This window comes from Schistocerca gregaria, chromosome 2 (assembly GCF_023897955.1).
Source record: "Schistocerca gregaria isolate iqSchGreg1 chromosome 2, iqSchGreg1.2, whole genome shotgun sequence".
In the NCBI taxonomy this organism is placed as follows: Eukaryota; Metazoa; Arthropoda; class Insecta; order Orthoptera; family Acrididae; genus Schistocerca; species Schistocerca gregaria.
The window spans coordinates 901,254,349-901,266,542 of record NC_064921.1 but is presented as its reverse complement, the minus strand read 5'-3'; the positions used below and the strand labels follow the sequence as shown (position 1 = coordinate 901,266,542).

The 12,194-nt window shown below is 42.6% G+C and overlaps 1 protein-coding gene across 1 annotated transcript in view; it reads right to left on the bottom strand.

Annotated features, from left to right (window-relative positions):
- Nucleotides 1-12,194, bottom strand: part of LOC126335344 (neuroligin-4, X-linked-like) — a 397,024-nt gene that overhangs the window by 282,235 nt on the left and 102,595 nt on the right. Inside the window, exon 3 of the mRNA XM_049998528.1 lies at nt 1,683-1,883. Within this exon, the coding sequence (XP_049854485.1) occupies nt 1,683-1,883 (201 nt within the window). The remainder of the gene's footprint in view (nt 1-1,682; nt 1,884-12,194) is intronic.

The following is a 12,194-nucleotide window of genomic DNA, read 5'->3' as shown; positions in this document are numbered from 1 at the left end:
GCGCAGGATAGAGTAACGTGGAGAATTGCATCAAACCAGTCTTCGGACGGAATACCGCATCAAAAACAGTAAGAATAAATGTGAAATGAGACGATCACATTAAAGGTGAATTAGGGAAGGCAAATGGAAGACAGATTATTTGGAAGGTTGATCGGAGATTTGAATGCATTTGTGAAGACAGTCGCACGCAAAATGCTAATGCGATTAATTCTAGAGCATTGTTCCAGTGTTTGGAATCCTCAGATAGGGACGACTGACATCCAATGATTTCAGTGACGTGCTGTTATGATCGTAATTGGAAGGAAGAGGCAGCTCTCGCGACACTTTTCTGTGCAAATTTAGGGCAGCTGTATTCCAAGAACGTTGTGCGACCATTATGCTGTCTGCCGGCCGTAGTGGCCGTGCAGTTCTAGGCGCTACAGTCTGGAGCCGAGCGGCCGCTACGGTCGCAGGTTCGAATCCTGCCTCGGACATTGATGTGTGTGATGTCCTTAGGTTAGTTAGGTTTAATTAGTTCTAGGTTCTAGGCGACTGATGACCTCAGAAGTTGAGTCGCATAGTGCTCAGAGCCATTTGAATCATTATGCTGTCACAATAGTATACCTCACGCAGCGATAATGAGAGATTACGACGAATATGTAGTCGTATAAACAATCATTTTTAGGGTCCCATACGTCAGTCTGTAAAAACGAAACACTTACAAGATCATTTTATTGCCTGCCTCTCTCTGTCGGTGCGTTCGTCAATAGGTCCGACTGTTAAGCCCTTTTTTTTGTTTTTTTGTTTTAAGAATGGGTAGACGTATCACGTTGAAATTTATGTCACATAGTGAGGCAATGGTCCCTTGGCGGTGTAATAAATGTAAGGTTTAAGTCAATACAGTCGAAAGATGCGGTCATTTATATCACATATTTTGATACTCAACTATCAAAAGCTGTAGGATGTTTCCCGTTAACCTAGAATCACGAATTTTGGCGTGAATCAATGTTTCGCAGAACAGATGTAGGAAAAGTTCCGATAGTGTTAATTTGCAATAAAAAAATGGTCATTTGTTATCCAAATTTCTTTCTGGCCGGCACTCTGTTAGGATGTCTTTTCTGAGGCACAAGTAGACATTCATTTAAAATAATTTTCACATACTAAGCTACATGGTCTCTTGGTGGTGTAAAAAATTTAAGCTCCTTAGTCAATGTAGTCCAAAGATACGGCTGTTTATGCCACATATTTTGACACCCGCAAACTCATCCTTTAAAACCTATATGGTACTTCCCATTGACCAAGAAATCTGGCAAGGAGCAAGGTTTCACAGTGAAAATAAAGGGAAAAAAATCAGAAAATTGGGAGTTTTTAATTATGTCACACAAAGAAAATATTTCTTGCGTCATTAGTAATCCGACTTCGAATTTTAAATTAATATTCTCAAAAGATTTGCAATTCCCGGAACTGGTACCTTGCCAATAACGTCGATCAGGCAAAAGTCGTCGACATTATCGACTCCCGGGAAGGATGAAATGTCTACATACGTAATGAAGTTCCTAAGGTGCCTTGTCAATTGTTCCCTCGTTCGGTACGCGAATGGAACAGGAAGAAACATCTATAATACTGCTTCAACGTACCTTCCGCCGTGATTGTGTCCGACGTTTGAACACACGTAGTTTAGGGAGTAGGCAGCTGCGACTTACCTGGCATTACGGTGGGCGACGTCATGAGGAAGTTGATGCAGGCGGCGCCGGTCCCGTGGCCGAAGAGCGTCACGTTGGAGGGGTCGCCGCCAAAGTGTGCGATGTTCTGCTGCACCCAGTGCAACGCCGCGATCTGGTCCATCAGGCCGTAGTTCGCCACTCGCGCCTTTAAGTGCGGCGCCAGATTCGCGTTCAGGAACCCTGCAACAATAGCGGATTTTTATCCTCATATTAGAAACAACTCAGCCGAAAGACCTCGGTAAGCGCTATGGTCTAAAAATTAGAAACTCATCACTGTTAAGTTTCGCCACAGGTTGTTTTTTTTACAACCCACTTTCAGGAACTGTGTCTTATCTTCAGATGTATCTGCAAAGTTGGAAATAAATAATGACGCCTATCCAAATTGTTATCATTAAAAAAGTTAAAGAGAAGTTGTACTAAAATTCTTAAGAGGAATCCGTACTTACATACATGAAAAGGGCTCCTTAAAAGTCGAATAACAGAAGTTAGATCGGGGTATAATAGTACGTCCTCGGTAAATGGCGTAAAACAGAAGACCCTTTCAACTGCTAGGTCTACCAGAAAGCCTCTCGCAGAGGACTTACTGGCGTCACACACCCATCAGGCCCGTCCCAAGCACACACCAAAGTTGAAATGCCGGCGGAAGAGGCAGTATAGCCGCAACGGTAACGAACGTACCGCTCGCCCCCAACTGACGATGAAATTCTGAGATATTGTAACGGTTTTCATCTAGTCCAGGAACTCACAGACTAGAATGAACTGCACTGAGGCACTAATATTACCGATTACAGCATGTGCCGTAAACCCATTAAAAATCAACAAATAGGGCCAAAACCAAGTAAAGCCTAGGAAAAACTTCCTAAGGCCAAGATCGCAAAAATATTTCTTTATTTACAAACGACCAGATTCGACAGACTTTGCTGTTATCTTTAGGCCTTGAAATTTTGTATTACAAAACGTGTTCATTTTGAGTTCGACCTCACGCCAAGCCGTGAGGTAAATAAAATGTAGCACACGAAAACATAACGTGAGGTCCAACGTTAACACATTTTAAAAAAATAAAATTTTGAAGATCTGAAGATGACAGCAAAGTCTGTCGTCAGGTTTGATTGTAAATAAAGAAATATTTAAGCAGTCCCGGCTTTAGAAAGTTCTTACCAAGTAAAACAGATCGCTCTTTCTAATTTCTCAGCATGAGAAAATTCAATTAAAGACTAGGAATTAAAATGATCTCCTTTTTTATGCAATGTACCAGGAATGCACTATTTTAACCTAATTTAACCTCTGTTGTTCGACTTCAATGGATTCACATTTTATGTGCGTACTTTTTTTTAAGAATTGTACTGTAAGTTCTCTTTTGCTTTTTTACTGTTAACAATTTGGATAGTCTTCACTCTTTATTTATAACTTTTCATATGATAATGAAGATCGAACGAAGGTGCCAAAACCGAGCTGTGCTTCCCTGTTAGCAAATAAAATTTTTTACAGCTATAACGAATCTTATTTGTGAATATCAACAGTTGTGGATATCTGGTCAGGAGAAATTTGTTCTACATTAGAAACTGTTTCATGGCGATGAAGATCATCGTCGAAAGAGGCACATAGAATTTACGACAGAAGCACCAAAAATATAAATTTTGGTTAAGTACTCCCAGTTCGATTAATTTACCACTATAGTTGAGATGTGATTCCCAATGATGAAAGCCAATCTGTAGTCTACTAAGTCTTAAAAAAAGTGAGTTTAAATAGCTCCAAAAGCGTGGTGCTCCGTATGTGGTAGATACTAAGTTTTGTGTAGGAGTGGAAGTTTTCTCACTGTAGCCTCGTTGTGTGTGACTCTCCAGGCGTGAGTTAGTAATCGGTATCTGCTTACCATTTCGTTCTTGTTATCTGCCCATTTGGTCTCATGCGATTGCTTAAAATCTTAACGGTCACCCATTTCTGAGCGTGTTCCTATTTTACGACTGTGGAATGTGTTAGAATTTTCCATTAAGTTGGAACTTAAATAGTGGCAACTATTTATTCACAACCGTTACAGAAGAGTTACATGTTTGCACCTGGTCGTTTTTAGACCATCACCTGCGACCAGCTTTTCGAAAGAAGCGGCGACACATTCTGCGCAATCCACCCATCATTTTGGACGACAATGCGCCGGCGCATACAGCGCAAGCTGTGGCTGCTCTGTTCGGTCGATGGGACTGAGAAGTACTGTACGATCCATCATACTACCAGGACTTAAGTCATTGTGAGTTTGATTTTATTCCGAAGATGAAGGAACCACTTCGTAGCATTCGCTTCAGAACTGTTCCAGAGATTCGACAGGCAGTAGACCGCTCCATTCGCACCATCAACAGCACAGGCTCTGCTAACGGTATACTACGCCTTCCACATAGCTAGCAACTTGTTCTACACAACGCTAGTGACTACTCTGAAGAACAGTAACAGGTGCAAACATGTAACTCTGTTGTATCGGTTGTGAATAAATTGTTGCCACTATTTAAGTTCCAACCCTCATATTATAGCCAATGTGGGCATGCTCTTCAGTTACATATTAGCCAAATCTGATGTAGCTGCGAAATACTAACAACCTAGGTATCCCAGGAGGAAAACGCTGCTAGTAGAAGACGTCTTCTGTTTCTCTATCTGTATCCACTGTAGAATCTCAGGGACAGGCGTGTACAGTAAGACATGAGAGGAGTTTTTGTTTGAGATGGGGAGAGAGAGAGAGAGAGAGAGAGAGAGAGAGAGGGAGGGAGGGGGGGGGGGAGGAGGAAGGGAGAGAATTGCTGAAGGAGGTATCATCAGAGGCGCCAGGGTTCAACAAAATACGTGAAATATAACTGATGAAGGAAACTGCGAGTCCCACGTGGACTGTGGGGCTACGAAAGAAAAGGTAAGCATTTTAAACCTTTCGCTGCAGAATAATTTCCGACATTAAGTGCATCGATAAAGTACGAAATGAAAATAAAGTATGGAGAATATATGGCGAAGAGGTTATCTAAGAAAGAGAGAGAGATTGTTGTCTCCAGAACTAGTTAAATTTACAGTGTAGGAAAATGAGACGTTTTGGAGGGAGACAACGATTGTAATGTGTAAAAGAGATGGTGGAGATTTCATGAAGAGGGCTGAGAAAACTTTTTTCCACGTGTTAACGTTCTACGACTTTTATTCTTGAGTCCAAAACCGCGCCTAGCGTTGCTGTAATTCCATACATTGCGTGCATTCTAATCGATATTAATACAACCTTAAGGATACAGATGATGAATTCTTAAAAGATAGAATGACTTGTACCATGCCAGGAGTAATTACCATAGATAACCCACTCTACAGGGTGACCTAGAATTCTACAGAAACAATATCAGAGATTAAAGTTCCTGGCATATTAAAACTGTGTGCCGGGCCGAGACTCAAACTCGGGACATTTGCCTTTCGCGGGCAAGTGCTCTACCAACTGAGCGACCCAAGCTTGGGTCTCTCAATTGGTAGAGCACTTTCCCGCGAAAGGCAAAGGTCCCTAGTTCGAGTCTCGGCCCGGCACACAGTTTTAATCTGCCAGGAAGTTTCATATCACGGCACACTTCGCTGCAGAGTGAAAATCTCATTCTGAATATCAAAGATTACTCTGGGAAGCTTATTAAGTATTGTGGTGTAAGGGACACCTGGTGTCGAGTGGCTAATTACAGTGTAATTACATTTCATTTGACTTTTTACCCTTGATCGCTATTGTATTGCACGTAAAATATACTCTACGACAAACAAAAATCGACCTATCATGAAAGCATTTTCCGAAACGGACGTGATTTACATCTACAGACAAACACATGATTACAGTTTCAAACAGAGTAGATGATTAATTCAAGAGAAAGAGCTTCACAAAATTGAGACAGGTAATAACGCCTTGGTCCACCTCTGGCCTTTATTCAAGCAGTTATTCGACTTTGCCATATTCGGTCCAATTGGCGCGTTAGGTGGTCGAAATCCCGAGCTTGTTGGAGGAGCCTGCCTGATCAAGCCTTATCTGATCAAGCCATGTTTCCAGTCAGGGTCCCACTGAGATGGTCACGACACCAGGAGAGGCGCTGCAGGTGACATCCTGCTGTTAGCAAAGACACTCGCGTCAACCGTCTGCTGCCTCACTCCATTAACGCTACATTTCGCCGCACTGTTCTAACACACGTTCGCCTTACGTCTCACATGCATTTCAGTGGTTATTTCATGCAGTGTTACCTTGTCTGTTAGCACTGACGAATGTACGGAAATGCCACTGCTTTCGGTCGTTAAGTAAAACCCGTCGACCTCTGCGTTGTCCGTGGCTAGAGATAAAGCCTAATATGTGGTATTCTCGGCACACTCTTTCGATTGTTGATCTCGGAAGATTGGATTCCCTAACGATTTCTGACAAGGAATGTCCAATGCGTCTCCAACCACCATTCCGCGCTCGATGTCCGTTAGTTCTCGTCGTGCGACCGTAAATCACATTGGACGCTTTTTCTCATGAATCATCACCGGAGTACATTTGACAGCACTGCCAATTCTCTGCCCTTTTATATCTTGTGAACGCGACATTACCGCCTCCCGTATATGTGCATTTCGCTATCGCATGATTTTTGTCACCTTACTCACCTATAGATTTCCGTCCCATTCGGAACGATGAGTCCTTGGTGTCTTTTAAAAAAAAAGAGACGAGGTGGAGCATGATGGCCAACTCAACTCTCAAGGTCTACTGCTATCTCTGCATACGGGTTAGTATTCACTAAAGTGAGGTGTCGCAGGATGCGAGTACTGCGATGTTTGAGTACATCTGGTTAAGGTTAACCCATTTATACGCGCTCATCTGGAGATAGATTGGGTCGAAAGTCGAACGAAGGATAGCGGTTTCAAGGGCAGAGGGTAAAGTGCCAAGGCAAGTGCCACAGGAAAAGAACCTCTGCGATAGTTAGGTCGGGTAGTAAGAGCAGTAGCGAATGTCTTGTTGACTGCGATAGGCCATGCAAGGATGAATTAAGTTAGAACCGGGTATCGTACAATCGGATACCGTTTCATGGGTATCGTACAATCGGATACCGTTTCATGCCAAGTGTTTGCCATGAGAGGTCAGTCCGTGACGGTGCTGCAGCACGGTGTGGTGCAGTGTGAGCTGTGAGAGCCCCTGCCGCGTTGTCTGTGGTGACTTCGCGCGGGGGATGGCCCAGGTCGTCCATCGGTGTTTGGTGAGCGTGCGTCGAAGCCAAGCGCTCGGAATGCGTGGTAGCGTAGCGGCACGACTCCTCTCATGTTGGCTGTGCTGACAGGCTCAATGAGGGCCGCGGCTGAGTCTTCCCCGTGTAGCGGGGCAGTGGTGTGTGTCATCTGACTAAGCCATGGTTTTCCAGTCACTTAGGGTCCAACAGAAGTATGAAACCGGAATTTGATTGCAACAATTACACGTGTTGTTTGAAACTGATAAAAGACATCTTATTGAAAATAATCTCCATTGCTATTTACATATTTCTCTATGAATACCAGGTCGCCGAGCCACGGTACCCGCGGCTGCTCCCGTCGGAGGTTCGAGTCCTCCTTTGGTCATGGGTGTGTATTGTCCTTAGTGTAAGTTAGTTTAAGTTAGATTACGTAGTGTGTAAGCCTAGGGACCCACGACCTCATCAGTTTGGTCCCTTAGAACTTACCACATATTTCAAATTTTCTAATGCTATGACAAAGGAAAACAGTTCTTCTTTTTAAGTGAACCAGTCGGCGAGCCATTTTCGTTCATTTCCATACGAATACAAGCTTCGTTCAGCGAGAGCGTGCCCCTGAGATGCAAACAGACGATAAGTGGATGGAGCCAAGTCTGCAGAATAAGCCGCATGCCCTAGCATTTCCCAAATGAACGTCTCGATCGTTTCCCTGACCCGTTTTGCTGTGTGTGATGGGGCGTTATCATGAAGGACTTTTTCACATTCCGGACGTTTTTCAAGTAATGCTCCATTTACATCGATCATTTGTTGTTGGTAGCGATCAGTGTTAACGGTTTCACCACGTTTTAGCAGCTCCTAATAGATAACACCCATCTGATCCCAACGAACACAGAGCAGTGTCTTCTTCCCAAAGCGATTTGGTCTTGTAGTGGATGTAGACGGTTTGCCTGGATTCACCCATGATTTACGACGCTTAGGATTCACAAAATATATCCATTTTACATCACATGTGACTATTCGATGGAGAAAGGACTTTCTTTTGTATCTGGCGAGCAGCATTTCACAAGTAATCTTCAGATTTGCTTGCTGTCTTTTATTCAGTTCCCACTTCCTGTAACTTTCCCATAGCTTTCAACCGAAGAGAAATGGCTTTGTGCGTGACATTCAATTTTTCCGCGAGTTCCTGTTGAGTTTGAGTATCATCGTCATCCAATAAGCCTGCAAATCATTGTCTTCCAACTTTTCCGGTGGTTTCTCGCGCACGGCGTTTCTCATGTCAAAAACACCACTTTTGAATTTTTTTAACCACTGGAAACACTGTGTTTTCCCAAGAGCATGTTTGCCGAAAGCTTCACCAAGTATTCGATGCGGTTCTGCAACGGTTTTCTTCAAATGATAACAGAAGACCAATGCTGTCCGCAAATCGTAGTTATTAGGCACAAAAGTCGAAATGTTTACGGGTTTGAAACAGATACAGATGTATGGAACTCGAGTTACAGGAAGCAGATGGCGCTGCAGACGAGGTCTCACGGGCCCTATAGCGAGGGCTAGCACAATCTATAGGGAAATTCGTTTTCATGCTTCTACTTCATCTGTTAATATAAACATAGGTCCGCAAATGTTTAGTTAGGGAGTTACGGCTAATAACAGATTTTGCCTGAAATTTAGCCATTTCGCTAATACGAAGTCATCGCGAAACTATACGAGATTAAAGCACGATTTCCATTTATTTTCTTGTTATTGGTCTGGTGACTCTAATAAAATAATTTCCAGACGTATATATGCATCCAGAGAAGCACAGATTACTACACAAATTTGTTTACTTTCCATTAATAATGTAGAAACGTTGTAAGTTGTTTCAGTCGTTTCCTAACCTTGAAGAAACTCAAATGGCTCTGAGCACTCTGGGACTTAACATCTGAGGTCAGCAGTCCCCTAGACTTAAAACTACTTAAACCTAACCAACCTAAGGACATCACACACATCCATGCCAGAGGCAGGATCCGAACCTACGACCGTAGCAGCAGCGCGGTTACGGAATGAAGCGCCTACAACCGCTCGGCCACCACAGCCTGCCCTAACCCTTAAACGAGTTAGTTTTCTGTATTGTTCAGTGAAAGAACATGATAACAACAGTGTAGTGAAATAAGGTATATCGCTTACGTTATCAAACTCAAAGGATTCCGAATGCACGAACCATTAGTGGAGATTATCGAATGTTGCGGTAGAGAGGTTATCTGTCTAGAGTTAATAATCAGTACGAGCCCTCGATACGTGAAGACGATGATGAGGATATTACGGATGCTGTTCAACGTAGTCTGGGTACCAGTGCACGGCGTATCTCTCAACGATTAGGTATTTTACAATCTGAGGTATGGCGCACACTGAAGTACAAAAATCTGTGTCCTTACTATGAACAAAAAGTGCATCGTTTATGTCCAGGAGATCCTGCCCTTCGCTTGGAGTTGTGCAACTGGTTCAATACTAATCGGCAGTTACACAAATACATTTTATTTACTGGTGAGGCACAGTTTACCCAAGATGGTATAACAATTTACATAACGAGCACGTATAGTCTGAAGCAAACCCACATGCAACAGTGCAACGCAATTTCCAGCAGCGATTTACCATAAATGTGTGGTGTGGTATAATCAACACATACTTTATAGGACAATTCGTTTTCCCAGGACGCCTAACTGACGAGACGTACTTTAAATTCCTTCAAGAAGAAATGCCCCGCTATCTCGAAGATGTTCGACTTGCTACGCGATTGCAATTTTATTTTGAACATGACAGCGGCCTCCACGTTTCACCAACGCCATTAATATAATTTTACATCAACATTTTCACCAGAAAGAGATTTTTTAACATTTATTGTGAATGTACTGTGAAATTGTATGTACACTGTACAACTTCCTTAACACTGAGCCTTATTTTTTCCGGTTTAACATGAATTCACGTGTGATATGGTATTAATAAAAGCAGATTATCTGACATTCATACAGTTTTAGTTAACGTTATTACCATAATTTTTCCAAAATTATATTCTCTACAACTTCTGGTGAAAACTTTGTGCCCGCATCTCGTGGTCGTGCGGTAGCGTTCTCGCTTCCCATGCCCGGGTTCCCGGGTTCGATTCCCGGCGGGGTTAGGGATTTTCTCTGCCTCGTGATGGCTGGGTGTTGTGTGATGTCCTTAGGTTAATTAGGTTTAAGTAATTCTAAGTTCTAGTGGACTGATGACCTCAGAAGTTAAGTCCCATAGTGCTCAGAGCCATTTGAACCATTTTTTTTAAACTTTGTGTAATTGTTTGGAATTTAAAAAAGCAAATTGGGTCGAACAGATAATAAGTTAATAATTTTACAAAATTACTTCTTTGCTTCTCTGGATGTTCTGGAATACTACTGCAGATACAAGTCTGGGACATGTTCTATCAGATTTACCAGGTCAGTAGCAACAAAACAAATCGAAATCATGCTTCACTTTAAAGTCGTACAGATTTGTGATGGCTTCATATTAGCGAAGTTGTTAAATTTCAGGCAAAATTTTGTGTTAGCCGTAACTCCGTAACTAAATATTTGCGGAACTATGTTTATACGAATTTTTTTCTTTAGTTTTACTTCTGCATTACATATTAAAATATTTGCATATCTTCGTCAATAACCCTGTATATATATTGGCGGCGTAGAGTGTATCTGCACAATAGTCCATATGTGACGGTAAGCGCTGCTGGTTTGTTTGGAAACAAACTTCTTCCATTTACTCGCAGTATTTGCTGTTGACGACAACAAGGCCTGCATTACTTTTGGTCCTCAAGCTTGCATTCAATATTACTCGGTCTTCTAACTGGTTTGTTTTCCCGGCAGTGTTGGTTGTACTTTAACAGTGGTACACGACAGTATGGATAGATTTACTGATGAGGATTCGGCCAATACTCATTTCATTAACGGGTTCGCAGAATGCAATCGAATAGCGGCACCACGATGCTATGTTCAGTTGTTCCTGCAACGATGTCAACCACCTCAGTTGTTTTGCATCTTTACTTAGGCTCCACAAACAACACGATCCTTTCGTGTTATTACGCTTTGGTAATTACGTATCAGAGCTTTTTACTGATCTGAACTTAGTTTTCAAGAAATACAGATAATTCTGATAGCAAAGTGGAATAAATCATAATTACATTACTACTCCATACGGACCCACCCCAGACCACAGGTATAACAAATTACTCGGAAAATATCTCACCGGAGTTTTGGCTCAATGTGAGCTTAACACCGGTATTTGTCTCGTAAATGTGAGAGTGAGCGTAAGATTCTGCCAGGTAGGCATCATCTCCACTTTGTCTTTCTACTTGCGCAATCGAGCACACCTGAACCGAACAATTTTTGAGTCCTCCCGTGACCGTAAAACTAATGAATGATATGCTTCTCTTTCCTTGGGGAAATATTTCTCCATATTTATAATGAAGTTAGTTGAGATCTGTTATTGTATTACGATGTCTATGAAACTCCACACATTTATCGCTTCGGTTATTTTTATTTAAAAAATAGGAACTATCGAAACACGTTGGCAGCTTCAGAAACGCGCGTGCTTAATTATACTGAGTCTCCGTATGACGGTGATCATTTTCGTTGAGTGTACTTTTTGTCTTTGTTTTTATGGGCATTGTTGCAGAAATAGTGGAGACACATTCAAAGAAGGGGGAACATTACGCCGATGCGTGACATAATCGGCTTGGTACAAATAGTGACTGAGAAACCTTGACTCATCTATCGCGGAAACTTTAAACATCGTCACGAAATTGCCACATACAATGTCGTCTTGGCCGTGTGACCGAGTGCTCAGTTCAGTATTTATGCCATTCGTGGAGAATACCGCCTCTTTCCCATCATCAGAGCAGCAATCGATCCCTGCTGCCGGAGGTAGTGAGGCCAGCACGGCGTGTGGCAAGTGCCAACCGTGGTAGCTATTAGTGGCCCATGTCCAGGCGATCGCTTCACGTCTACCAATTACCGGCTGTTGATGAACCACCACTTCCAGGGAAACACGAGACGTCACAGCACGAAACATTGTGCCTCTTAAGTTACGAAGCACAGTCTCATAACTGATACAAGCTGACCATACGAACTTCCCCTCACTTGATTCATATTGACAGGGTGTGTAGGACACGACTAGGTCTTCAACATACTCTACGTGGTCAAAGGTATCCGGAAATCCCCAAAAACATACATTTTTCTTATTAGCTGCATTGTGCTGCCACCTACTGCCAGGTACTCCATATCAGCGACTTCAGTAGTCATTAGACGTCGTGAGA